The sequence below is a fragment of the Haemorhous mexicanus genome, chromosome 12 (genome assembly GCF_027477595.1).
Source record: "Haemorhous mexicanus isolate bHaeMex1 chromosome 12, bHaeMex1.pri, whole genome shotgun sequence".
Taxonomy (NCBI): domain Eukaryota; kingdom Metazoa; phylum Chordata; class Aves; order Passeriformes; family Fringillidae; genus Haemorhous; species Haemorhous mexicanus.
This window is the reverse complement of record NC_082352.1, coordinates 21,700,328-21,726,306: the sequence shown is the minus strand read 5'-3', so window position 1 is coordinate 21,726,306 and position 25,979 is coordinate 21,700,328. Positions and strand designations below refer to the sequence as shown.

The 25,979-nt window shown below is 62.3% G+C and overlaps 5 protein-coding genes across 14 annotated transcripts in view; 3 read left to right on the top strand and 2 right to left on the bottom strand.

Moving 5' to 3' along the window:
* Positions 1 to 8,668, top strand: part of FANCA (FA complementation group A) — a 33,424-nt gene extending 24,756 nt beyond the window's left edge. For 6 of the 10 annotated variants that reach the window (XM_059857564.1, XM_059857562.1, XM_059857560.1 and 3 more), the window contains 13 exons: positions 185 to 357; positions 625 to 730; positions 1,546 to 1,605; positions 1,957 to 2,061; positions 2,858 to 2,970; positions 3,661 to 3,802; positions 4,846 to 4,908; positions 5,849 to 5,947; positions 6,085 to 6,190; positions 6,559 to 6,634; positions 7,008 to 7,149; positions 7,709 to 7,798; positions 8,404 to 8,668. In XM_059857564.1, the coding sequence (XP_059713547.1) occupies positions 185 to 357; positions 625 to 730; positions 1,546 to 1,605; positions 1,957 to 2,061; positions 2,858 to 2,970; positions 3,661 to 3,802; positions 4,846 to 4,908; positions 5,849 to 5,947; positions 6,085 to 6,190; positions 6,559 to 6,634; positions 7,008 to 7,149; positions 7,709 to 7,798; positions 8,404 to 8,511 (1,383 nt within the window). In that variant the 3' untranslated portion in view covers positions 8,512 to 8,668. The remainder of the gene's footprint in view (positions 1 to 184; positions 358 to 624; positions 731 to 1,545; positions 1,606 to 1,956; positions 2,062 to 2,857; positions 2,971 to 3,660; positions 3,803 to 4,845; positions 4,909 to 5,848; positions 5,948 to 6,084; positions 6,191 to 6,558; positions 6,635 to 7,007; positions 7,150 to 7,708; positions 7,799 to 8,403) is intronic. The other 4 variants (XM_059857565.1, XM_059857569.1, XM_059857570.1 and 1 more) reach the window with 2 other exon arrangements.
* On the bottom strand, positions 8,578 to 16,296 carry ZNF276 (zinc finger protein 276). The gene is made up of 11 exons (XM_059857573.1): positions 16,137 to 16,296; positions 14,618 to 14,927; positions 14,444 to 14,496; positions 13,333 to 13,863; positions 12,422 to 12,500; positions 11,350 to 11,430; positions 10,933 to 11,043; positions 10,783 to 10,858; positions 10,341 to 10,458; positions 10,005 to 10,104; positions 8,578 to 9,370 (listed from the first exon to the last, which is right to left on the bottom strand). The coding sequence occupies exons 1-11, from the start codon at positions 16,279 to 16,281 to the stop codon at positions 9,085 to 9,087; spliced, it is 1,890 nt and encodes a 629-aa protein (XP_059713556.1). The 5' UTR covers positions 16,282 to 16,296; the 3' UTR covers positions 8,578 to 9,084.
* A 118-nt stretch (positions 16,297 to 16,414) lies between these two features.
* VPS9D1 (VPS9 domain containing 1) lies at positions 16,415 to 20,986 on the top strand. The gene is made up of 16 exons (XM_059857559.1): positions 16,415 to 16,535; positions 16,991 to 17,063; positions 17,148 to 17,240; positions 17,339 to 17,501; positions 17,795 to 17,906; positions 18,046 to 18,108; positions 18,267 to 18,319; positions 18,399 to 18,486; positions 18,601 to 18,686; positions 18,776 to 19,236; positions 19,350 to 19,479; positions 19,556 to 19,749; positions 19,822 to 19,903; positions 20,024 to 20,128; positions 20,347 to 20,458; positions 20,851 to 20,986. Exons 1-15 carry the CDS (start codon positions 16,419 to 16,421, stop codon positions 20,420 to 20,422), a joined length of 1,896 nt encoding a protein of 631 aa, XP_059713542.1. The 5' UTR covers positions 16,415 to 16,418; the 3' UTR covers positions 20,423 to 20,458; positions 20,851 to 20,986.
* On the top strand, positions 20,852 to 22,252 carry SPATA2L (spermatogenesis associated 2 like). Its single transcript, XM_059857678.1, has 2 exons — positions 20,852 to 21,188; positions 21,221 to 22,252. The coding sequence occupies exons 1-2, from the start codon at positions 20,852 to 20,854 to the stop codon at positions 22,093 to 22,095; spliced, it is 1,212 nt and encodes a 403-aa protein (XP_059713661.1). The 3' UTR covers positions 22,096 to 22,252.
* A 254-nt stretch (positions 22,253 to 22,506) lies between these two features.
* On the bottom strand, positions 22,507 to 25,952 carry CDK10 (cyclin dependent kinase 10). The gene is made up of 13 exons (XM_059857677.1): positions 25,617 to 25,952; positions 25,367 to 25,439; positions 24,868 to 24,939; positions 24,674 to 24,776; positions 24,476 to 24,557; positions 24,061 to 24,128; positions 23,859 to 23,911; positions 23,697 to 23,766; positions 23,561 to 23,620; positions 23,327 to 23,450; positions 23,106 to 23,245; positions 22,965 to 23,017; positions 22,507 to 22,889 (listed from the first exon to the last, which is right to left on the bottom strand). Exons 1-13 carry the CDS (start codon positions 25,950 to 25,952, stop codon positions 22,792 to 22,794), a joined length of 1,332 nt encoding a protein of 443 aa, XP_059713660.1. The 3' UTR covers positions 22,507 to 22,791.
* Between the last annotated feature and the right edge of the window lie 27 nt (positions 25,953 to 25,979).

Sequence of the window (25,979 nt, the reverse complement as noted above, 5' to 3'; positions counted from 1 at the left end):
AGTCCTTGAACTTGACCAGAGCATCCCCTCATTCCTCACTGCTGGCCAGGCTCTGACCTGCAAGCTGAGGTGTGGGGACTGAGAGGGGTTTTTCTTGTTGTCTCTGGTTGCTTCAGAGAAACAAAGGGGGTTTGGCAGCAGCCTGGTGTGTGGCCCTCACTGGTTTCCCCACCACCCTGTTCAGGAGCTGGTGCTGGAGCTGAGGTGCAGGCCAAAGCTGCTCCCTGGCTGCTCAGCTGCCCAGAGACACTTCCTGTTTGAGCTGCTCCAGGGAAGGCTGACAGGCAGAGATCCAGAGCATGGATCTGCTCTGGGAGAGCAGCTCTGGAGGCAGCAGGAGCTGCTGCTGCACAGCAGGTAAGAGCAGGCCTGAGCACTGGGGATGCCTCCAGGGCAGGCTGGGGTGTGCAGTGTCCTCCCCTCTGCTTCCACAGCAAGTGACAGGGACACTGCATGTCATGGGGACAGCCTTGCAAGGGATACTTGTTCCCTGGCACCCACTGGAATTCGCTGTGTTTCCATGTGCCATCTTGGGCTGCCAGCTGCCCTGGGTGTCACACACCTTCCTGGGAGGCTGATTCTCCCCCTGACAGTAACCTCAGTTCTCCTTCTTCCCTGCCCAAGGATTCTGCTCGGGCTCCCTGCATCCACCCTGGTCACCACGTGCTGGAAAGGGAACAAAGCAGTGCTGGACTGTGACAGCTTCTTTTGTTTTGTGAACTCTGAGCTGGTAGGTGTTGTGACCCAGTTGGTGATTGCTCATTGCTAAATGCTCTACATAAAGACCTTAAATTTGAATTTAGGGAAGGAGGTCACATCCAAACTGCCCAGAAAAGGTGTGGCTGCCCCATCCCTGGAAGTGTTCTAGACCAGGTTGGAGCAACCTGGTCTATGGAAGGTGTTCCTGGCCATGGTCCCTTCCAACCCAAATCATTCCATGATTCTGTGACTTTTTGGGTTCATTCATTTGGAATCGTGGTGGCATTTGACACTATTGAGAGCAAATCCCTGGGAGTCACTTTGTTTGGTGGCGTGGGTTACAGACCAGCTTACAGTGCTTCTGTGGAGGCCTGGGAGGGGCTGGGCATGAGCCCTTCTCCAATCCCTCTCTCATGCCAGGGCCTTGAACTGTTTTGCTGTAGAGAGAGATCCTCCCCATCCTCCTGAGAAACATCCAGGGACATCCCTGCAGCTTTCTGGGAGAAGGTCGTTTGACTTGCAGGTCCCTCAGGACCCTGCTCTGTGCTCCAAGGAGAGCTGATTTCTATTTATTCATCCTGGCTGGCCTTTCCAGGCCCTCCTGTGCTGTCACATTGGGCACAGCCAGAAGCCTCTGTTCCCCAGGACTGGGACTCCACTGCTCCTGGGGGCAGGGGCTGTGCAGCCCAGCCCCGCGGGACCCCTTCCACCAGCTGAGCTGCTCTTCAGCAGTCACAGGGTGGCTCTGTGCTGGCTGGGCCCCGAAATGCTCTTAGGAAATGCTGTTCCAAAGGGAGGGAGTGATGGTTTTGTTGATGTTGTTTCCCTGCCCTTGTGTTCCTGCAGAAGAACGTCAGCTCCCGGGGCTACGCGCTCTCCTACGGCATCACCGCTCACTTCTTCAGGGTAATGCTGCTTCTGCCCTCTGCCTCCTGGCCCTGTCAGAGCTTTCCCCCTGGCACACGAGGTGCAGGAGCAGCTCTCCTCCTTTGCACCCTCCTTTTGAGAACTCTTGATGCAATGCTGAGAAGAGCAGTAGGCAGGAAAGTGAGGGGGAGCAGCCGGAGGAGGCGGCGCTGGAGCTGAATTTCAATACAATGCAGCAAAGCTGCTGGGGGAGGAGCTGCTGGTAGATGTTTCTTTTGCTGAGCCGTGCTGACCCCTACAGTTGTCTCTGATTAGTTTCCACAGCTCAGCGAGGGACTGGAGCAGCACAGAGGGATGTGTGGAGCCATCCTGTCACTTGTCCTCTTGCAGGGCCTGCTGAATGCCAGCCTGGACTGTGAGGATGCAGCAGAAGGGGTCAACCAGGCTCTGGCCACGTGTCAAACCAAGTGTCCCGTGGTGCTCCTCTCTGCAGCGGTGACTGATCTCATTTTGGTGCTCTGATCTGGGGAAATCCAGCTCCAGCTCAGAGAGCTGGTGTTAAACACTATCCACATGTGCAACATTCATCAGAAACTCTCAAAGCCTTTGGAAATTGGCAGGGTGATTTGAGCCCTGGGTGTCACTGATCCCAGCCCTGGGCACCCCTGATCCCAGCCCTGGGCACCCCTGATCCCAGCCCTGTGTACCCCTGATCCCAGCCCTGGGCACCCCTGATCCCAGCCCTGTGTGTCACTGATCCCAGCCCTGTGTGTCACTGATCCCAGCCCTGTGTACCCCGATCCCAGCCCTGTGTACCCCTGATTCCAGCCCTGGGCTCCTGGGGTGCTGCCACAGGGGCTGGGTCAGAGTGGGAGGCTTGTCCTGGTCTCTGATGCACGGTGTGGGCTGTTGTTACATCCAAACAACCAAAATGCCCCAAAATCCCAGGTGTTTTTCTCTCTCCTGTGTGTAACTCCCTGTGTGCAGTTTTACACAGGGATTCATGTTCTGGTGCATGTGTTGAGCTTGGCCATCACCTTGGTGGAGCAGTTCTTTCATTCTGGCTGCTCCTGCAGAGGATCCCAGGGCACCGTGGTGTGAGCACGGTCACAACTGACCCTCTGCATTTCCAGGATGTGAAATTTCTCCCATTTCTGATGTGTGCACGTGCAGCTTGGGCTTTTTGACTGAGGAGAGGGGAAAATCCCCTTTCTCTGAGTCCCTGGCTGTACCTGACTGCAAGCACTGAGCACCCCACTGCTAATGCTGCTGTTCCCATCTTTGTCCCCAGCTCTGGTGGCCGAGGCTGGAGGCAGCACTTTGCTCTCAGTGGAAGAGGCTCTTTGGGGCTCCACTAGCAGAAGAACTGGCCAGGCTGAGGGGCTGGCACAGCTCAGCTTCCAGGTGTGTGTGAGGGATGGAGCAGGGAGCTGCTCTCCTGGGGATGCAATGCTCACGTGGGCTGAGGCTTGCAGGTCAGCTCCAGACTGACTCCTCTGCAGGGCTTCGACTCAAAATGGGTGAGAGTGGTTCAGTCTGGCCCTGTGTGTGATGTGGGGCAGAGTGCTGCCCATAAGGACAGGGGAACCTCTGCAGAGGAGGCTGGAAGGCAGAGCCCTGGTTAGGCAAAGCCTCAGCACGGTCTTGAGTCATTCCCAGGAGCTGCCACACCCTTTGCTCCCTGGATTGGGGGAATCTGGGCTCCTGAAGCTGCTCACTGGCTGCTTGCTCCCTTCTTTACCTCTCCTTACACTGTCAGTGCCCTGCAGCTTTTCTCCAGAAGCTGGGAATTTATGTAAGAATCTCCTTGCAGGTTATGGCAGGTGATAATCACATGCTTCTGTAGTATGGAGTCACTGCCTGCCCAACTGCTGATAAAAGAGATTTGAGAATGCTTCTGTCTGCTTCTAGACTTTGGCTTTTTTACAACTGTCTCCGTGTAGCATCATTCTCCAAAATGAGGAGAATGATTTCTTTTCTTGTCCCAGTCACAATTTGCACCTTTGCCCAAGACCCCGATTTCCTCCTCATTCACAGCAGGACTTTCCCCCTTTTTTACCTGCAAACCCATGACATGCCTGTTCTGCTTCCCAGGTTCCTGTGCTCAGGAGCAGCTTTGCCTGTCTCTGACCCTCCTTGGCTCTCAGCTGCCTTCCTCCACGGGGCCATCCTGCAGCAGTCACCACGAGGACGAGGGACAGAGGCACTGGAGAGGCTGGGGACTGATGCAGAGCAGGCAAGGCTGGGTGCACTTCATCCCTCTGCTCTTCCCTACAGCTGAAATCCAGAAAGAGGAGGTCTCTAAGTGAGAGGAGCTGTCCTGAGATAGTGCTGCACCCCTGGTAACCCCTGTTGGGAAATCTTGCTGGTGGATACTTGATAAAAGGTGGCTGTAAATTGCCAGTTGCTAAATTCTTATCCTCAAGGCAAAGTTGTTCCAAACTTAAACTTTTACCTCAGACTCTGGCTCCCAGGAAGGCTGTGAAGGCTGTTCAAGAGCTGCTTTAAAAACTGGAGCTGGAGAGAGCCCTGCAGAGAGGGAGAGCTCCATCCATGGCCTGCCAGGATTCCCTCCCCCTCCAACAGGAGCAGTCCTTGTGGATTTTAGCTCGGGCAGCCTGGCTGGGAAGTTAAGGAGATGCAGGAAGTTTGTGAGACAGCAGTGCAGGCATTTTAAGGGCTCTGGGAAGTTGTGCTGGGATTCCCAGCACAGATTTCCTGAGGGTTTTCCCAGGTCTGGTGCAGGAAGTGGCTCAGGCTGTCACCTCAGTGCAAGGGGAATTCTCTGGAGGGCTCTGCTGAGGAGGAGGCTGGGCTGCTGCCCTGCAGGTCTGGCTCTGATTTTCCAGGGAAGAGCCAGGGTCAGAGCTCAGCCTGGGGAGTGTCCCTGTGCCAGAGGGACACAGGTGACAGTGCTGAAGCAGAACCTGGGGCCCAGGTTTACTCTGGAGGCTTCCCTGCTGCAGGCAGCAGCTCCTGACTCCCCCACTGACTGTCCTGGGCTGGAGCCAGAAGCTGCCAGTCAGGAGCTGGTGTCACTTGGAGCACTTGGCACCCAGGGAACAGCTGCAGCTTTCACCTCAGAATTCCTGGGGGGTGCCAGGGGCAGTGAGAACCGTGGGAGGGCTGGGGGTACCTGGGGTCCCAGTGAAACACTCTGAGGTTCGTCAGGTCCAGGCTGGGGATGCCCCTGGTGAAATGTTGTTATTCCCTGACTGGAAAGGCCAAGTTCCAAGGCACCACTTGGCACAGCTGACAGGCAGCCTCTTTTCCTTGCAGCTCCTTGTTGCTCTGCTGTTCTTCTCACTCCTGGATCTCATCTCAGCCAGAATAGCACCCAAGGTGAGTTCAGCCCCAGGGAGCTCTCATGGCACTGCATGTGTCTGATCAGCTTGGTTTGCTGCCCAAAAATGCTTTGTGGCAGCACTGGGAAGGCTGGGAGCTTGTTCTGCCAGGAGGAAGGGATCAGCAACACCCCAGACAAGCCTGCTGGAAGCCCTTCTGTTCCCATCAGATTAAACCTGGCTTTTCCTCTCACTGACATTATCTCCCCTATCATTGCTTTTATTTCTCCTCCTGGATGATTTATTATTTCCAGTTTGCTGATCAGACTTTGCACCTCCCAGGTAGTGCAGGAACCTCCTGTCTCACTCAGCTTCTGTGCAGCATCTCACATCTGTCAGATGATGTTTTTCCTCAGGCTGGAATGTGGTACTTCATGGGAGAAGGGCTGCCCAGGAAGGAGGGACATTAGTTTCCAAATGGTTTAATGCTATTTGTGAAGGAGCAAAGATGACAGGCTGCTTCCAGCAGCTGCCTGCCCTGAGCATCCTGCTGCCTGTGAAGGCTTGCTTCTGTCCCTGTGCTGTCACCTCAGCTTTGAAGTGCAGCCATTTGGGGAGTCACCTCACAGATGGGATCAGGGAGCAGATTCAAGGCACAAATAAACACTTGGTCTTAGCCTGCCCTTGGGAGAGTCTGGGGGAAGAGCCAGGGAGGAGAGAAACATCCTGAGCAGACAGAGCTGGGAGGTTAATCCATGTGAAATGAGTAATGAAAGGAGAAACCCCACAATAATCCCAGGACATGTCACTAGAAAGGTCAGAGGGGGCAGAAGCTGCTCCAGTGGGGTGGATGCAGGATGTGCAGTGGCCTCTTGGTTAATCCAGGCTGGATGGGGCTTGGAGCAGCCTGGTCTCGTGGAAGGTGTCCCTGCCCATGACAGGGGTGGAATTGGATGATCTTTAAGGTCCCTTCCAACCCAAACCATTCCATGGTGCAGCTTTGCCCTCTCTCAGTGGAGCCCTGGCTGGCCTGGTTTGGAGAGGAAGGCACAGCCTCGCTCTGGTGCCCAATTCCCCTGGGGAATCCAGGCTGCCAGGTGAGGGGGAGGACTTGGGGTGAACTCCTCAGGTCCTTTAGCTGAGCACTTCATGGGCAGGCTCCTGTGGGGACTCCTCCCTGCTCTGATGCAACCTCAGCCCAGGAGCAATGAGACCTCTCCTCTCTGACACCCAGGAAGGAGTGGATTTCCAGACATCCCTGGAATGGTCCCTGCAGATCCTGCAGTGCCTGCAAGGGAGGGGCACATCCTGGCCACTGCTCTTCCATTCAGCAGAGGGAGGTGAGTCCTGTCCCCAGGGGCTGCAAGGACGGGTGACCCATCCCTTGGGTTGGAGTGTCCCTGGGAGAAGGGGCTGCTGGGCCTTTGGAAGCAGCACAAAAACCACTTGTGTGAAAGCTGGGAACATCCTGCTCCTCTCCCAGAGTATGGCAGACCCAGCTGATGATCAGGCATGACTGAACTCAGTCTTGTCCTGGCTGGTAGAGAAAGCCCGAGGGGACAACTTCCTTCTCTTGCTGGTCACCACCCCCAAGCACCTGCATTTATTGTGGCCTGGAAGGAAACTGTGCAGCCCCTGTGCTGCTCCAGGGGCAGGAGGGGTGAGGTGAGGCCCTCTGGAGGTCTCAGTGCTCCTCCTGTCCCTGCAGCCCCCGGGAGGTTCCGTGTCCTGCGCAGCGCGGCCTCGCAGCGCCACACCCGGCTCCTGCCCCTGGCCTTCTACAGGTACTGACCTGGCTGGGAGGGGGCCCTGGGGGCATGGGGGGCATGGCTGGCACCCACAGCAGCTGGCACAGAGGTAACAGCACTGCTGGCCTCTAGGTGAGCACAGTTACCTCTTCCCTGAGCCACAGAACGCCTCATCAGGCTTGGTGCTGTTTGAGGAGCTCTGTACCTTTTGCCAAAGAGCTGTGCCAGAAGTGTCCCTTCAGCCCTGTGCTCCAAACACAAGGTTTTGGAACTGGCTTCGCTTCCTGGGGTGGCCCTGCATGCCATGGGACTCAAATCAGACAGGGCAGAGCAGCAGCTGTGTTTGCCTCGTGCCTGTGTGTGTCCCATGGATCCGGAGCTAACAGAGCCCACGTGTGACCCCCTCCAGCCTCACCCCCAGCTTCCAGCAGGAGCTGCTCCAGCAGGAGCCCGCCTTCCTCAGCGTGGCACTCCAGATGTACATCCAGCTGCTGCAGCTCTTTGTGGAAGGGGAAGTCCTGCCACAGTCTGATCGAGACCCCACAGAGCACGTAAGCAAAGCCTGGACTCGTTTTTCTCCTGTCATAGACTCCCAGGATGGTTTGGATTGGAAATGACCTTAAACCTCATCCTGTCCCACCCCCTGCCCTGGGCAGGGACACCTTCCACTCTCCCAGGCTGCTCCAAGCCTCAGCCAGCCTGGCCTTGGACACTTCCAGGGATCCAGGGGCAGCCACAGCTGCTCTGGGCACCCTGTGCCAGGGCCTCCCCATCAGGAAGAAAAATTTCTTCCTAATATCCATTCTAAATCTACTCCTCTCCAGCTTAAATCCTCTTGTAACTGATCCTATTCTTCAGCTTTTCCCCTGCAGCAGCACTTGCAGCATCTCTTGTTCCCATCTTCCTGTGCAGACCAGAGGGAGTTCCTGCAGGTTCCTCATCCCCTAGGACAGAGAGAACTGCCAGGGCTGCTCCCAAACCCCAAACACCCCCCTGCCCTCTGAGCTGTAACAGCCTCGGGTGTGGGGTCGTGGCTTCTGCTTCTCTTCTGGAGCAGGGACTGGGCTGAGGGTGATGTTCTGCCTCCATTGTCTCTCCCGTGTCGTGCAGGATCCCTTGGAGCTGATCTCTGCAGCCCGGCAGTTCCTGCTGGGAGCCATCCCACACTGCCCTGCCCAGAGCCTTGGCAACATCCAGCCGGTAGGAGCAGTGCTCTCCCTTTTCTGCCAGTGTGAGCTGGGAGTGCTGCTGCAGCTCCCTCGGGCACTGATCCCCTACCTGTGCCAAGCCCCATCTTCCCTGACCCACCTGGGGATGCTCTGTGCTTCCCCTGACCCACCTGGGGATGCTTTGTGCTCCCCTGACCCACCTGGGGATGCTCTGTGCTCCCCCTGACCCACCTGGGGATGCTCTGTGCTCCCCTGACCCACCTGGGGATGCTCTGTGCTCCCCTCACCCACCTGGGATGCTCTGTGCTCCCCTGACCCACCTGGGGATGCTCTGTGCTCCCCTGACCCACCTGGGATGCCCGGTACTTCCCTGACTCACCTGGGAGCAGGGGCACCCCGGTGCTCAGCTGTGCCATGGCCCCCTCCTCCACCGTTCCCAGCACAGCCGGCCCTGCCCTCGTGTGGCCGTTCCCGCTCGGTCCAAGGGAATTGTCAGGCACAGCCACGGCCATGAGTGGAAGTTTCCCTCCTCTGCCTGGGCTTGGCTGAGAAGGCAGCAAAACGCGCCGGTGCTGCTGGAATTGGCTTTGGGGGAAGCTGGAGCAGATCTAACCTGGCTCCCTACCCTCTCCCCAGCTCCTCAGCACCTGTGAAGAACTGGACCCGGAGCTGGCAGCCACCCTTCTGCACTTCTCACGGCCTGCTGTGGACATGGAGCTGGAGGAAGAGCTGGAACTGTTCTGAGGAATGGACTCAGCCCAACACCTCACCTGCACCTAACACAAGGAGTCACCTTTCTCATCTGGGCCATTTTTTTCAAATTACTTTGTAAATAATTTATTACAAGCATAACCATGAAGCTCTTGTTACAATAAAAAGTAGGTTACAAATTTTCAGTTTAGACTTGCTTTGGGACTCATAATTATGTTGTTGGTTTGTTTGTTTTTTTTCTTCTTCTTTTCCAAAACAAAATGTCTCCTTAAAGTTGTCCCACTGTCCTCTGTCCCCCTCGAGCCCCCAGGGGCACCTCTGTGCAGGCAGGGAACAGTTGTGGCCAACTTGGTTTGTACAACGTGTGCGTGGGGCTGGGGACACGGAGGGTGCTGCCAAGGTCCCTCCCCTGGGATTAGACACTCTTAGTACAACACTGCTGAATCAGACGTGAGCATGGCAATCACTGCATGAGAACAAGCCTTTTCTGAGCAAGCTGAAGCTAATTCCACCGAGTTCTTTGGGAGACTAAAACGTAGATCAAAAATCTCCAGTGCCGAAACGGCTCCTACGGGGCTGGGCTGGGCTGGGCTGGCTCCCACACCCTCAGGTGGGCTCGGGCTCCGCAGTCACTTCTGGCTTCACCGCCTGGCCCTGCGCAGTCCCTGCAGGAGTGAGGAGCAGGAGGGGCTCTGGCTCCAGCGCCTTGCCTTTGTCCTGAGTCTGGGTCAGAGGGTGCACCATGGACATGTGCACGTTGAGGTTGTGGGCCTTCTCAAAGCGCTTCCCGCACTGGTCGCAGGCGAACTCCAGCTCGGCCTCGGCTTTGTGTTTGGTCATGTGGTACTTGAGGGAGGCGCGCTGGCGGCACTGGAACCCGCAGATCTCACACCTGCCGGGGCACGGGGCTCAGCACCAGCCTGCTGCTCCTCGCTCAGCCAGGAGTGCTGGGGCTGGAGCAGGGCTGGGAATGGACGCTTCACTGAATCACCGAATCCCGGGGTGGTTTGGGTGGGAAGGGACCTTGAAGCACATCCCATCCCACCCCCTGCCACTACCCACATCCCCCACACCTTCCACTACCCCAGGCTACTCCAAGCCTTGTCCAACCTGGCCTTGGACACCTCCAGGGATGGGGAGTCCACAACCTGTGCCAGGGCCTTGCCATCCTCACAGGAAAGAGTATCTTTCCAATATCCCATCTAACCCTGCCCTTCAGCAGTGGTAAGCCATTGCTGCTTGTCCTGTTACTCCAGGACTTTGTCCCAAATCCCTCTCCAGCTCTCCTGGAGCCCCTTTAGGCCCTGCAAGGGGCTTTAAGGTATTCATTTGCATATTCTCCAGCCTGAACACACCCAGCACTCTGAGCCTTTCCTCATAGCAGAGGCGCTCCATGACCCCGTCCTCACTCATTTCATTTAAAGTGATGCAGGCAGGATGCTGCCATCTCCTGGCTGGGTTTGCATGCCAGCATTACAGTGCCAGGGTCAGTGGCTGACCCCTCTGACCCCACTGGAATCACTTACTGCAGGGGCTTCGCTCCCGAGTGCCGCATCTGATGGACCGAGAGGTGTTTGCGTTGCTTGAAGGTCTGCCCACACTCATCACAGATATAGTTCCGTACCTCTGCCACGGAAACAGGGAGTCATGGCTCTGCTGAGCTCCGGGATGTGCCCTGCACACGCATCTGCCACGCTCCCTGTGCGAGTCTGAGCCCCTCCCCTGCCTCATGCCCCCTGCACAACAGCTTGTTCCACGTTCTCAGGCACACAGGGAGCCCTGTCCCCCCTTCCCCCAGAGCCTCAGCACCTCCTAACAGGGCACAGGAGGGTGTGGGTGCCCTGCCAGCTGCTGGGACTCACCTGTGTGGATGAGCTTGACGTGCCGCTGCAGGTACCGGTCGATCATGAACACCTTGTTGCAGCCAGGGTGAGGGCAGGGCCTCTCCCTCACCTCCTCGTGGTGCTCTTTAATGTGTTTCTGCAAAGCAAGGACAGAGCTTCTGACAGGGAACAGCTTGGATCCCCGAAAAACACCGAGACCACCACATGCAAAACCAGGATCTGCATCCCAATCCACCCCTGGCAGCAGGGGCTTCAGCTGGACACAGCACAGCCTGTTCCAAGGGCTGCTGTGAGCCAGTGGCAGGCTTCCAGGACTCCCAGCAGAATGCTTTTAGTGGCTCACTGCCTCCTGCAGAGCAGGGTGGGGAATTAAACCCATCAGGGATCCTCTGCTCACATGGAAGTGGCTCCAGAGTACTGGGAGCTACCACTGTGGGACAGGAGCAGAGCCTGAGCTCACCTTCATGCCATCAGCCCCTCTGTAGACAGCGGTGCAGCCCTGGTAAGGACACTTGTAGATGGTGGGCAGCTCCTCCCTGCAAGCAGAGGTGTGTGAGGTGTTGTGGGTGTGGGGCTGCAGCCCAGCCCAGCCCTGAGGGACCCTCCTTACCTTTCACATTTGATTTTTTTTTTCCAGCCTGGCTTAGGACCCGGCTTCTTCCTTATTTTGGGCTCTTCCGCCTTCTTTGCTTCTTTACTGTCATTTTTCTTGCCAGAAACCCTCCAAGAAAGAACCAGGACAGTGGTTTAAGACTTGATCTTGGTTTTAGACCCACCGAAGTGTCCCCAGCTGTTACACCTGCTGTGACCCAGCAGAGCAGGAGCGCACACAGCCCCAGGGACATGAGCCAGGCTGTGGCTGTGCCAGGCTGGGGATGAGGGCCCAGCCAGTTTAACCCAGTGGGGAGCTTGGGACCATCTCTGTGACCCCCAGGGAGCAATGTGTAGGGAACAGAGCCATAAGGAAAGACATGTCAGCCCCATGGGGGTGGGCACCAGCCCCCCACCCCCCCTGAGAGCCCCTTACTTCTTCTCGGGGTAAGGCTCAAAGGAGTCGTCTGAGGATTGCACGTTTCTCTTCTCGCTTTCATCGTCGCTCAAGAAGTCCCTGAGAGACAGAAGCTGCCCTTTACCAAGGTGACCTCGGGCTGACCCTCAGCACCAGCAGTTCCCCATTCCCAGCACATCCCTCTCCCCCATGGCACGTGTTCTCCTCCTCCCCGTCCTCTCCCCAGGCAAACACAGCGCCGGTGAACACAGCAAGGACCCAAACCAGGTCCTTTTAGGGCTAAATCTCTGCAAGAATAATCAAACCACTGTCAGAAGAACAAAAAAAACGGCTGTTACTGAAAGGATCTATTCATGGGTGAGGGATGTGGCTGCTGCTTCCTCTACTGGGAAAAGGAATTTTGTGGAGCAAGAATGTCACACAATTGTCTGGCGCAGGTTAATGAAGCTGCGGGTCATTCTGTATTCCCTCAAATATAACAGCCACATTTAGACTTTCCTTTCTCCTCCTTCTAGGCCTTAAGCCATACAAGAAGCAATTAAATCCTGAAGACAGGAAATAGGCAATAAATCGCTGCGGCCCTTTTAATGTGACAGCTGACAGGCTCAGCTGACACTGGAGTCGCTCTGCACTTGGCCCTTTAGACTCACAACTCCTGGATTCGTGTATTTACAGCCCCATTCCAAACCCCTGGGTTGGATTGAGCCAAATCCTCACTCACAACGGACTGCAGAGCTGCCAGCTCCCTCCCTCTCCCATTTCCCAGTTAAAGGCTCTCCCCAGGAGCAAACAAGGTGGTTCCTCCACCCACCACCCTGTGCCTGCTCCCACTGCTCTCCCACAGCAGCTCCCAGCACAGCTCCTTCCCCAGCAGAGAGGGGACCAAGCAGGGCCAGGATTGCTGGGAGCAGCCCACAAACACGGAGCACACGTGTGTGCAAACCCCCCAGAGCAGAGGAGGGAGCTCAGAACCCCAGGGCCGTGAGCTCCGTGATGGCTGCGGCAGAGCCACCACTCCGAGCCCCCAGGGCTGGGGGTTCCCACTGGCAAAGAAGACATTTAGGCTATTTTAAACCCACTCTTCTCTCACCCCTCAGAAAGGTCACTGAACTCGTCTTTTACCCGCTCATCCGACGTTGCAGACAGAACCTGCTTCCCACTCAACTGTCCTAGGGAAGGAAGGAGAACACGGTGGGTTACAAGGAAAAGCAGCAGAGCTGTGGCGGCCGAGGAGGAGCCGACTGCTCCGGCTGCACTCGCGTGGTCGCACCGTGGGGAACACGTGCTCCCTGGCAATCAGTGCCTGTTTGAATCAAACTGTCCCCTCTGCCCAGAAATGGCTCTCCCTGAGCTCCACCCTGACCCTGCAGCTCCCAGGAGCAGCTTTTGGTTCCTCCTGTGACATCTGTAACTGAAAGAATTGTCCCCAGGCAAGTCCAAGCTGCCATTCTCGTGTCCAGCATCTCCTGCGGGTGCTGGAGCTAAACACAGCCCCACTTCTGGAACTCAAAATGGGTGTTAATTCCTCGCTTCTGTTAGTGGTGTTGGGGGCAGTGCACCCAGACCAAACCCACTCAGCAGTTTTCCTTTGGGGGCAGAAGGGCCTCCTGGGATTCAGCATCAGCTGCTGCACAGCAGGGAAACCCAACTTCAGGGTTGAGCCAAAAGAAACCTCTGGCAAACACGGTGCTGAGGAACCAGTGACCATTCCATATCCCCAGGAAGAGCCTGGTAGCAGGATCTCCCCTCTATCACAACGGGAACAGCACAAAAGGCCAGGAGTATTGATCCCGTGTTCCTCTGTCCCTTCTGCACGGCTCAGTGTCCTCCTCCCCAGACAGAGGCCAATCTCTGAGCACTTCCCAGAAGGATCTGGGCCCTCCTTGAGAAACAGCAGTCTCCAAGGAGAGGGTCCTGCCCCTTGTCGCTCCCTGGGCCACCTCTCCAGCTCCCTGTCCTTCCCCTGAGGCCGGGACAGAGCTCAGGAAGCAAATCCCTTACCTGTGGCAGTGCTCAGAGGGGAGACGGGCTGTGGCAGGGCCTGCTCCTGGACGGATGCGGCGCCGTCCAGCCGCGAGGGAGACGGATCCCTGTCCTGCGGCGGCTCCTTCTCCGCACTCTGCGGCGCCGCCGCGGTCCCTTTGCTGGCGGGCTGCTGGCAAGGAGCCGTCCTTACTGCAGCGTGCTGGGCTTTGGGAGCAGGCACGGCCTCGGCACTGTCCGCCCCGGCCCCGTTGTCAGTCAAGCGCTGCTGCGCCGAGCCCTTGCTCCACTCGCGCTTGACGGCCGCGGCGTTGTCGAGCAGCGCGGAGCTGCAGTCCGAGTCCGTGTCCATGACGTAGTCGTGGCCGTCGCCGCAGCCCCAGACGGCGCGGATGATGCCGCAGTACTCGGAGGAGAGCACGCTGCGCAGCGCGGGCACCGAGGCGCAGCCGCCGGCGTGCGCGTGCGCCCAGCGCACCAGGCTGTGCAGGCACTGCGGGCTCGACGTGATCAGGTCAACTGCCCGGGGGAGAGGCAGCGCAGTCAGGCCTGGGCACGGGGGGCAGGCAGAGGGGACGGGGATGTGGATCTGCTCCCCCTCCCAGCGCTGCCCCACAAGGCAGGTGGGAGCCACCCCAGAGGGTTGCACCGGGGCAGTGTCAGCGCCTGCTCCTGTTTCCTCATAGAACCACTGAGGCTGGAAACGACCTCCGAGATCACCGAGTCAAACCCACGACCAAACATCACCCTGTCAGCCACACCAGAGCACTGAGTGCCACGTCCAGTCTTTCCTTAAACATCTCCAGGGTCAGTGGCTGCACCACCTCCATCATTCACAGCTGAAAGGGTATTTCCAATTGTCCCCAGGGTCTGACACCAGCTGGGACAGGCCTAGCACTGCCACCCAAATCTACTCTGACTGTTCTTCCCACTCCCAGCTGAGCCTCTGCCTGTTTGGCCCAGCTCAGGAAGCTGAAGATACTCCTGAGCAGCCAAGGGGAGGAAGGAGAACCTTAACTAGCTGTGTTAAAGGACACCAGAACCCCCTGGACATGGTCATTTACCACCACCCATCATCCCAGCCCTCCACTGGTGCTGGGGCAGAAGAAAAAGGGGAGTAGGCACTCACCCAGGCACGAGGCACCTCCTTCCATACCCAGCTGCGCCTGGACCCCGCTGCTCCTGCAAAAACCAGAGGGGCACAGTGGGGTTTGGGGGTCACGGAGGGACCACAGGGCACCACAGGGGAACACGGGACAGCACGGCACGGCGCTGCTCCCGGGAGGCAAGGAAGGCCACGTACTTTCCTTTGGACTTGGCGTGGCCCGTGGGCGAAGCGTTCACCCTCTGGATGAAGGTGCGGAGGACGCTGCGGCACTTGTAGAACTGGGCATGGCATTTCTTGCAGACGAACTGGGGCAGCGCGGGGTCCTGCCGCACCGCCACGCCCACCAGCCGCTGGAAGTCGGCGAAGAACACCTGGTCCACGCGGCGCTGCTTCTCCGAGCTCTCCCCCAGCACGGGCACCTTGCCGAAGGCATTGCGCAGGCTCCGCGAGGAGAACTTGCCGTGGCACAGGCGGCAGTAGCCGGTGCTCAGGGCTCTGCCGATTCCTGCCCGGGAGGAGCAAACGTGGCTGCTGAGGGGTGGCACCGAGGCGCCCAAAGGTGTTCCCCTCCCCTTGATCCCAGCTGCTGCCTTAGCCCTGCCTTCAGCAAAGCAGGGAAAATCCAGGCAGGAAAAGACCCTTCTGACAGCAGCTGACCCAAAATCAGCCCTTCCGGCCCCACTGTGCCAGTGGCAGAGCCTGCTCTGCGCTGTGGAGTTCCCGCAGCTCTTCCCCGGTGTTTCTCTCCCAAGTATTTACAGCTGGCATGGTGTCCCTTGGCTGCCCCAGCGCTGGCTGTCCCATTCCTCAGCTCCCCAGCAGTGCCCTGGAGCAGGGCAGTGTCACCCAGCAGTGTCACCTGCGGCATCCCCGCTCTGGGGGATGATCTCTATCCCTCCGCTGCACCCCAGGTGTGATGGGAACCCCGAGCACAGCCCCCTCCGGGCCCTGACCCAACCCAGCCGCGCTCCGAGCCCTGGCGTGGAGCGGGCTCCCAGGGCTGCCGGGAGCGATGGGGGTCTCACCACACCCCGCGGGGATGGTGACAGTGGCGGGACAGGGCAGCACCTCCCGGGGGAGAGTCTTGGGGAGCTGAACCCCCCGTTAGAGAGTGCCCTGCGTGCCAGCCGCTGTCCCGGGGCAGCGCCGGTGTCCCAGCACCCACCGGAGCCGTTGGAGATCCCGCTTATCTCTTGCCCCAGCTGCAGCACACCCGGGTATCAGCTACCCCAAAGCCCGAACCGGGACGGCGGGAGGGTCCCAGGCACCCCCAAACCGGGATGGCGGGAGGGTCCCGACCACGCTCAAACCGTGATAGAGGGAGGGTCCCGGTCACCGCCAAACCGGAGCAGGCAGCGGCCAAGCACCCCGAGATAGCGGGAGGTTTCCCCGCTCTCCCTCCCCGTGTGCCGAATTCCTCCTTACCTTGCCGTTACCGGCACTGGGATGTTCCGTTTTTCAGGGGGAAGAAACTCCACACAAACGGGCAAATTCTGACCCGCCGCCCGCTCGGCACGGAGCCCCGGCACGGGGGCTCTGACCCGGCCGTGCGGAGGGAGCCCCGCCATACCGAGCCTCGCCCGTACCCGGTCCTCGCAGGCCGTCCCTGTGGCGGCCGGTCCCGCCGGTGCCCCCGCGGCGGCTCCGGCCCCGGGGAAGCGGCTCCGGCCGTGCCCCCGCTCCCCCCGCCCCGCTCCCCGCGCTCGGGCCTCACCTGCCTCCGGTGCGCAGGCGGTGGCCGCGGGGGGCTCGGCGGGCTCGGAGCCGCGGGCGGCCGTGCCGGGGGTCCGGCGGGGCGCGGGGGGGGCCCGGGGGCCGCCCGGGGCCGCCAGGAACCGCCCGCGCCGATCGCGCTTCATCGTCCCCGCCGGGCCCGGCGGCTCCGCCCGCCCGCAGCGCCCCCGCCGGCCGGGGGGACCCGCCGCGCCCGGTCCGTCCCGCCGCGCTCCGGGCGGCCCCGCGGCCCCAGCGCGCCGTTCCGGGCGGCCCCGCGGCCATGGCCGCGCCGGTGGGCGGCGAGGGGCCCGCGCCGGGCCGGGGGGGCCGCGGGCTGCAGGGAGCCATGAGGGCGGCGAGCGGCGCCCTGGGCATGGACAGCAACGGGCGGACCAGGGTGAGCGCGGGCACGGCCGGGGAGGGACCCCCGGGTTCGGCCGCATCCCCGGGACTGCACCCCCGGGGCTCCCCCCGCATCCCCGGGCTCAACCCCCATCCCCGGGGCTGCATCCCCGGCCTTCTCCTGCAGCCCTGGGCTCCCCCCGCATCCCCCGACTTCTCCTGCATCCCTGGGCTTCCCCCCGCATCCCCCGGCTTCGTCCCCGGCCTCACCCCCAGCCAAGGAGCAGCACCGGCGGTCTCATCCGGCACTCCGGGGCTCACCCGCACCCCGGGGCTCCCCCCGCGGCCCCGGACTCACGCCCCACTGCCGGGGCCGCATCCCCGGGCTGACCCCACATCCCCGGGCTCCCCCGTCTCCCGCTGGGAGCCGGAGCTGCGATCCCCCGAGGCCGGGGGGGGGTTCCCGAGCTCCCCGCCCGCGGGGTCCCTGCTCAGCCCCCACCTCGGCAGGAGGCCTACGTGGAGTACCTGAAGAGCATCAACCTGATCGCCCAGGCCCTGCAGGAGGAGGCGGCAGGGACAGGTAGGGCAGGACCCCGTGTCCCCCCCGCGGAACCAGGGCGGTCGCTGCAGGTCCTGCAGTGCCCTCAACACCCCCTCCCCACAGAGAACAGCGAGGGGGTCACCGCTGACACCCCAAAACTGCTGAAGCTGGCGGAGCAGTGCCTGGAGAGGGTCAAATCCATCGCAGCGGCGCTGGGTGAGTGAGGGGAGCGGGTCCCGTTTTGGGGAGCCAGGTGCCCCCGCAGGACCAGGCTGGTGGTGGGGCATAGCCGGCCTGTCTTGCCCCCTCCCCAGGGAAGGCCCAGGTGAAAGCGGCTGCACAGGAGCGGGGCGGGGGCCCTGCGCCCCTCCCCAGGCACCGCCGCGTCTGCTCGGACGAGGGGGGGAAGCTCTCGCCATTCCTGCCCCCGGAGATCTTCCAGAAGCTGCAGATCGCCGAGGCACAGAGCGCACGGAAGTACGGGGGGCTCGGACCTGGGACACGGGGACTGGGTCACCGGGCTGGGACACAGAGTGGTGCAGCATGAAGGGCTGATGTGCGCTCGATACAGAGCTGGGACTTGGGAGGCTCAAACACAGCGTGTAGGACACGGGGGGTTCAAACACGAGGGGTTTGGGACACAGGGTCTGGCAAGAACAGCCACACAAGGACTGGCGGTGGCCCCATGCCTGCCTGCGGGGTCACGGAGCAGGATGTGGTCCTGGCACGTGTCCTGTGCCCTGTGGCCAGTGCTCAGGCTGTTCCTACAGGGAGCTGACCCCGCTGGAGGAGGCTTCCCTGCAGAACCAGAAGCTGAAGGCGGCCTACGAAGCGCGGGTGGCACGGCTGAACCCAAGCCAGGCCGTGCAGAAAACATCTCTGGCAAGTGGGGGCTGGGAAGGAGCTGGGAGCCAAACAGACCTGGCTGCCAGGCAGGGAGAGGGTTTCTGGGGGACCCCCACTCCCCACTGGTGGCCATGGGGCGTGGGTGGATGTTCCCAACTCCCTTCCTGCTCCACAGACGCTCTCCCTGCAGCGGCAGATGATGGAGAACCTGGTGATCGCCAAGGCCCGGGAGGAGACTGTATCCTTCCCAGTGGGATTGCTCCAAGAGCCTCTGCCTGTCCTGGCTGTCACTGACCCCACGCAGGCCTTTGGAGTCACAGCTGGGGGATGGAGGAGGGCGAAGGGCAGTGGGTGAGCACGCTCGTGGCTCTGGTCCCTTAACTGTGCCTGGCCCAGCTGCAGCGCAAGATGGAAGAGCGGCGGCTGCGGTTGCAAGAGGCGGCCAACCGGTGAGTGGGGATGTCACTGCAGGGACCCTGAGCTCTGGGGACACCCAGCAGTGCCCTCATTGGCCCAGGGTGTCCCCAGGAGGTTCTCCAGCAGCGTGGCACTCACCCCCGAGGAACAGGAGCAGCGAGCACTCTACGCTGCCATCCTTGAGTATGAGCAGGACCATGTGAGTGTGTGCCAGGGGCTGCTGGCAGGGCTGGAGGCTGTGCCACGGGACTGGAGGCTGTGCCGTGGGGCAGGGTACTACACCATCCCCTGACCAGCCCTGGATGCTCCCCAGGACTGGCCAAGGCAGTGGAAGGCGCAGCTGAAGCGGAGCCCGGCGGATCTCTCTGTGGTGTCAGGGCTCTTCTCCTGCCTCCTGAGGTACTGCTGGGGTGGGTACGGCCCTGCCAGAGCGAGGGAGCTGCAGGCGCTGCTGGTGCCCCCTGCCCACCCCATCCCTCTGCCCACAGCTGCCCCGAGCACCCCATCTCGCAGCTGCTGCGGCGGCTGCAGTGTGCGGTGTACGCCCGGCTCTACCCCGCCGTCAGCCGCGGCCCCGCCGACGCCTCCCCCGCCTCCCCCTCGGCTCTGTCCTTCCTGTCGCTGGACGCTGGGGGCTCCTCGCTGCCCGCCGAGCCCGGGGGCCGCCGGCTCCGGGCATCTCGCAGCCTGCACTGCATGTTCTCTGTGCCCGAGCACGGCCCGGCCGCGCTGCGGCACAGCCAGTCCAGCACCCCCCTCGCCGACAGCGGTGCCCCGGGGCCCGCCGAGCCCCAGGAGCCCCCCCGGGAAAGCTCCTTCGAGGACCTAGAGCGGTTCCTGGCGTCCCCCGAGGGCTGGGCCCCCGCAGATCCCCCGGCCAGCTCCGGGCAGGACACGGCGCTGCCAGAGCTGCTGAAGGGCATCGTGAGGGACATCCACAACGCCATCGGTGAGGGACAGCTGTCGTGGGGCAGACGGGGAGCACAGGGTGGGCAGGATGGGGGGGGTCCCAGTGTGGGTAGGACAGGAGTCCCAGCATGCTGTGTGCCTTGCCCTTCCCAGACAGGCTGCTGGCTCTGACTCTGTTGGCCTTCGAGGGGCTCGGCACCGCTGCCGGCAAGGACCAGTGCCTGGCCTGCCTGGAGGAGGCTTTCTTCCCACCACTGTGGGCCCCACTCCTGGCCCTCTACAGGTACCATGAACCACCTTGGAGGGTCTGTGACCCACTGACCCCTTCCTGGCACCCCTCGTCACCTCCGTGCCCGCAGGACGGTGCAGCAGCCCCGCGAGGCGGCCCTGGCGCGCAGCATGGAGCGGCACCGGCACGCCAGCCCCGCCGACATGGGGCTGGCCTCACGCCTCTTCCCGCCCGGCCCCGGCCGCCCCGCGTACGCCTCGGCCGTGCAGGACCTGCGCCTGATCCCGCTGGAGAGCTGTCCCCGCAGGAAGCTGGAGTGCATCGGTGAGCGGCGCTGGGGGCGCGGGGCGGGGGCCCGGGGGTGGCGGTGAGCCTGACGCCCGCCCTGTGCCGCAGTGCGGGCCCTGCGCGGCATCTGCGAGTGTGCTGAGGAGTACTGCGGCACCCGGGACACCCGGAGCCTCGCCACGGCCGCCATGTGAGTGCAGGAGCCATGGAGAGCACGGGGAGAGAGGGGCAGGTGTGGGGCCTGTGGCCAGCACGGTGTTGGGGCACCAGTCCCTGTGGCCACCATGGCTGATGGCCCCTGTTGTCACAGCGGGGCAGATGACCTGCTGCCGATCCTGTCCTACGTGGTGCTGCAGACGGGGCTGCCCCAGCTGCTGTCCGAATGTGCGGCCCTGGAGGAGTTCATCCATGAGGGGTACGTGCCAGGGTGCTGGGCTGTGCAGGCACCCCTGGGCTCAGGACACCGGCACCCCCCTGTGATGGGGCTGTCGGGGCGAGGGGTGGGTCAGAACAGCAGCAGGGCTGAGGAGCGGTGGATGTGATGGTGTCCTGGCCACGGCAGTGTCCCAGCCATGATGCTGCGCTGCCCGTGGTGGTGTCCCGTTGGTGACAGTTCGATGGCTGTTGCCACAGGTACCTGATCGGGGAGGAGGGGTACTGCCTGACATCCCTGCAGAGCGCCCTGTCCTACGTGGAGTCGCTGCAGTGAGGAGGGGGCGGCGCGGGACCCCCACACCCCGGGCAGGTGCTGCCGCCGCTCCCTGGGTCCTCCCGCCCAGCAGGGGGCGCTGTGGTGCGGGCTCAGCCCCGCCCCGGGGGCGGAGCTACGGCCGGCACGTGCGTTCCGGCCCGCTGCGCGCGGAAGGGGAGCGGGAAGGGAGCGCGAGCGGCCGCGACCGGCAGGTGGGGAGGGAACCGGGACCGGGGCGGAACCGGGGCCGGTGGGAACACCGGGAGCCCTCGGTGCGGGAAAACGGAGGGAACCAGGGCCGGGGAGTGACACCGGGGGGACTGGGACCAGGGAGGTGCCCCGGAAGCCTCGGGGGAGCGGAGTTCCGGAGCTTAAGCTTTGGCGGGGGATCTTCACAGGTTCGGGAGGGGGTACCGGGGTGGGGTCTCACGCTGCTGTACCCGCAGGATGTGTGCAGGCTCGGCGCTGCGGCAGGAGCACCGGCAGGACTACGGGCAGGAATCGCGGCACGAGTTCCACCAGGAGTACCGCCGCTCTCTGGAGAGGGAGTTCGGCCCCGCCGGGACCTGCCCCGGCCCCGCCGTGGCGGAGCGGCTGCGGCAGCGGCTGCAGCAGGAGCCGGCACTGCTGGAGGCCCTGCAGGAGGACGCCCTGGCACTGCTGGCCCGGGGGCTGCGGGACCACCCCGACCCCGGGCTGGCGCTGCGAGGCCTGGCCAGCGCCTTCCGGCTGCTGGAGCTGGCGGCCGTCAACCTCTACCTCTTCCCGTGGCGCCGGGAGTTCGGCACCATCCCGGTGAGGCCCCGAGGTGGTGAGGGGATGTTGTGGGGGTTCCCAGACACCTCCAGCCACGCTCCCCGCTCTCCTTGCAGACCTTCTCCGGCGCCTACGTGCACCTGCTGCGCCCAGCGCTCCCTGAAGCCGACCTGGTGCGGAGTTTGGGCCGACTGGGCTACGAGCGGCAGGACCGGCACCGCCTGGCCGTGGGCCGGCTGCCCCCAGGGCCTGCGCTGATCGCCGCCGCTGTCGGCTTCCTGGCCTGCCGCCTGGAGTGTGAGATCCTGGCAGAGCTGGCACTGCAGCTGCGGCGGCCCCGCGCCAAGGAGCTGCTGGAGGCACGGCACCGGGACGGGGGTGCCAAGGGGTGCCCCGAGACACTGCAGGACCTGGGGACGCAGCGCAGGGCAGCTGCCGACTGTGAGGATGGTGTGGATCTCTACCAGGAGAGGCCAGACAGCCCTGAGGACAGGGGCAGCATGGACACAGGCCCCCCAGCGCTGTGGAGGGACGCTCAGGACGTGCCCATGAAGGGCTGGGGCCGCTGTGACAGCACGCTTGGGCCAGAGCCTGGGGGCAGCATTGGTCTGGACACCTCCTCTCCTCTCTTCCCGGAGCCGGAGCTGGTGGGGACCGGCAGAAGTCCCCAGGCACTGGGGGAGCCCCGGGCTTCCCCCCAGGCCACGCCAGAGCTGCCCTGCTACCAGCTGCACTCGTGCCTGCAGCGGGGCATGCTGCCCTCGTACTGCTGCAGCACGTGCCGGCAGCTGCACGGCGGCGGCTGCGCCGTGGGCCGCGCCTGCCGCAGCCGGCACCGCGGGCAGGAGCTGCGCGGGGAGCGGCAGCAGCGCCTCTGGCTGCAGCGCACCGAGCTGGACATGCTGCTGGCCGAGGGCTCTGCACCCCGCTCCTGACATGGCCCTGCTGCCCCCGGGGAGGGAGGCACGGCCGCTGCTTGGCACGAGGACCCGGACTCGTCAGCTGCCAAGACAGAGGTGCCTGGGCCCTGCTCCAGCCCAGGCACTGCTGCTGTAAATTATTCTGTGCATCAGTAAAGTGGCTGCCTCAGCATGGGGTGTTCTGTCCTGGTGAGGGGGAGCAAGATGCCTGGTCCAGGGGCAGGGGTGCAGTGATACCTGACAGCACATCACCCTGCAGGAGCAGCTCCTCTCTCCCTGAGAGTGGGGGCCAAAATCCTCTTAAAGGGGGCAGAACCTGGGGTGTCATAGTATTCTTGTCCCCAGGGTGACACGGAGGAAGGAGAGCAGAGCCACAGCTTCTCCCACTCCTGCTGGCACCAAAGAATGAACTCAATACAATGTTGCTACTGCCAGATGCTTTTATCGATGGCAGAGTTGGGGCTCCCCCCCACAGACAGCACAAACCAGGACCCGCCTGGGACAGGACTGACCCTGCCAAGCCTGGGCAGCCCTGGGCCCCGTCTCTCCTCTCTCCTGGCTCTGGGGCCACACTTGCCCAGCTGCAGCCTGGAGCCTTCCCCATCCTTTATGGGCAGAGGGATGGAGGAGCCATCTCCATGGCACTGGGACTGCTGGGCTGAGGGAATCCTCCTCAGCCAGGACACGTCAGGCCTGTTCCCTGGGCACAGCTCAGGGCTTGCTGCGCTTGGCCTGGCTCTCCGCGGCCGTGCTGGCCGCCCGCTTGTTCCGGTGGTGGGGGAAGGTGGGCATCAGCTCTGGCTCACAGGCTGTGAGGCAAGAGAGGGGTCAACAGGGCCCAAAGCCTCCCAGTCCTGCCCTGCCCCAGCACGGGGAGTACTTACGCAAGGGCTTCTCCTTGAAGTAGGAACTCTCCAGGCAGTCCTTGGCCGTGGCCCTGTGGGGACAAGAACAAGTGGCAGGGACCACCCCAGCCTGGGGCAGGTCCCCTGCCCTACCCACCCCGCATCCTGGCTGGCTCTTACCTTTTCTTGGGATCATACATGAAGAGGAAGTTGAGCAGTCGCAGCCCAGCCTCCGAGAGCCAGGGAAACCTGTGCTTCAGGTTGTTGTAGGGCTGTTTGCGCAGGGTGTACTGGGTGGCCAGCGGCAGCTTGGAGAACCCCTGGGGGAAACCGAGTGTGAGGAGGGGCCAGGGGAGCACCAGGGAGAAGGGACAATGGGAAAATGGGCAGAGAGCTCTCACCGGCCAGATGTTCTCATTGGGTGTCCCCAGGAGCTGCACGATGAGGTCGATCTGGTGGATCTCAGAGGTGCCTGGGAGCAGTGGTTTGTGTGCCAGCAGCTCGGCCAGGATGCAGCCAGCTGCCCTGCAGAGCACAGGAGCCTCTCTCCAGTGATCCTCCTGCAGTGTGCAGCCCTCTCCACTGATCCCCCTGCAGCCCCCCAGCCCCCTCCAGGCAGCCTCAGCCCCCCTTACCACATGTCGATGCTGGTGGTCTGGGTGGTCATGCCCAGCAGCAGCTCCGGTGCGCGGTACCTGTGCAGGGGACACTCGGTGTCAGAGCTGGCACCAGCCCAGCCCACTGGGGGACCCACCCTGCACTGCCACTCACCACAGAGTCACCACTTTGGGGGTCATGGGCTTAGGGGGCATCCCGTAGGTGCGTGCCAGGCCGAAATCAGCTGCAACAGAGAGTGAGAGTCAGGAGGGAGCCCAGCTGAGCTGTGGTCATGGCACAGAGCGGCCATGGCCCGGTGCAGGTGCCAGGACTCACCTATCTTCACACAGCCCTTGTCGGTCATCAGCAGGTTAGAGACCTTCAGGTCCCTGTGGGAAACAGCAGCTGGAGCTGAGAGACCACAGAGAAAACCCAATCCCATCGTTCCATGGCCTCCCTGCCCTGCCAGTGCTCCCAGGACGTGAGAGGTGTCCCCAGACACCCCTCTGTCCCCCCAGCCCCATCCTGCCACTCCCACCTGTGGATGATGTAGTTCTCATGGAGGTACTGCAGGCCCTTGAGCACCTGCAGGATGATGCACTTCACCTGGGGACAGAGGACAGGAGCTGTCACCTCTGTGGGAGCAGCACTGACTGGACAAAGCCACACTGGCCAAACCCACTGGGGTGTCCTGCGGTCCCTCCATCCCTTTGTCCTCCCAGGGGGTTCTGGGTGGGCATTTTCTCCCAGCTCTGTTTCCCTGACAATTTGCTCCAGCCCCAAATCCAGCCTGGGAAGTCCCTGAAGGCTTCCCTGAGAGTCAGCAGAGCCCAGCCGTATCAGAACCCCCCAGTTCGAGGTCTAGGGAGCCCTTCTAAGTGCCCACGTGTTTTGGCAGGAATGGCAGCACCCTCTCAGGGGTGCTGGACCCAAATCCTGCCCCCCCCCCGTACCTGAGCCTCTGAAAAGGGCGTTTGCATGTTCTCCAGGAGACTGGCCAGGTCCTGCTCGCAGTATCCCATCACCAGGAAAATGCTGTTGGACACAAGGTAAGGTCAGCTCCTCCCCCAGGACAGCTTTGTCTGCTGAGGCAGCTCAGGGCTCCAAGGAAGGTTTGGAAGGCAGAGGGAGGACAGACAGGGGACTCTCACCTCTCCAGGTGGTTTCCCACAACCACATCCTTCAGCTCCACAATGTTGGGGTGCTGGAGCTGCAGGAGCAGGGTGATCTCCCGCAGGCTGCTGATGGGCATTCCTGGGGGAAGGAGTGAGGAATGCTGTGCTGCAGAACGGCCTGGAGCCAGAGCCAGGACAGAGCCACCCCTGTCCCCCCACTCTTCCATTACCATCTTTCTCGTTGTCCATCCGCACCTTCTTCAGTGCCACTGTCTCGTTGGTCAGCGTGTCCCGGGCACGGTCTGGGGACAGCACAGGCCACCTTGGCACCAGGACACACACCTGGCTTTGTCCTGACCCCGTCCTTGGGCCCCCCAGCTCAGCCACAGGGAGGATCTGGGCGAGTTTCAGGCACCTCCCGACCCAAATCGTACTGGGATTGCACACAGGGAATAGCTTCCCACTGGAGAGGGCAGGGATAGACGGGATATCCGTAAGGAATCCTCCCTGGGATGCTGGGCGGGCCCTGGCACAGGGTGCCCAGAGAAGCTGTGCTGCCCCTGGATCCCTGGAAGTGCCCAAGGCCAGACTGGACGGAGCAGCGTGATCTCGTGGAAGGCATCCAGTGGAAGTGCCATCGGTACCCAGGGCAGGGAGCGGAATTAACCCCGATGCCCCTTCCCGGTCCCGCATGGCCGCCCCCGCCCGGGAGGCACAGCCCGCACTCACACACGATGCCGTACGTGCCCTCTCCGATCCGATTCAGCTTCTCAAACTCCTTCACGCTGCGGCACCGTCCCAGCTGAAACCAAAGAGCCGCGCTCAGGCGGGGCCGGCCCGAGGGCTCCTCACCGAGGGCTCCTCACCGAGGGCTCCTCACCGAGGGCTCCTCACCGGGGGCTCCTCACCGGGGGCTCCTCACCGGGGACCCCCCGCCGGCCCCCAGCCCTCTCACACCCCGACCACCCGCCGCGCTCACCCGATCGGCCGCCGGGACCTCGAAGAAGCCGTCGCCGCGCAGTCGCCGCAGCCGCAGGGGCTCCAGCTCTGGCTCGGCCGGTCCCGGTGCCGGTTCTGGTCCCGCCGGGGTCGCTCCCGCCTCAGCCGCTGCCATGTCCGCGACGGCGAGCTCCGCCCTGCGCGCGCGCGGCAGAATCCTGCATCGGGCTCCGCCCACATACAGGCCCCGCCCACACGCATTAAGACCCTGGAAACCGTTGTTAGCGAAGGACCAATAGCGACCCTGGCCCCGGATAGCCCCTCCCCATTTGGCCCCTCCTCCTCTCGGTCCTGCCCCTAGCCCCGCCCCGTACATGATTTTTTGGCTCCGCCTCCCCGCGTC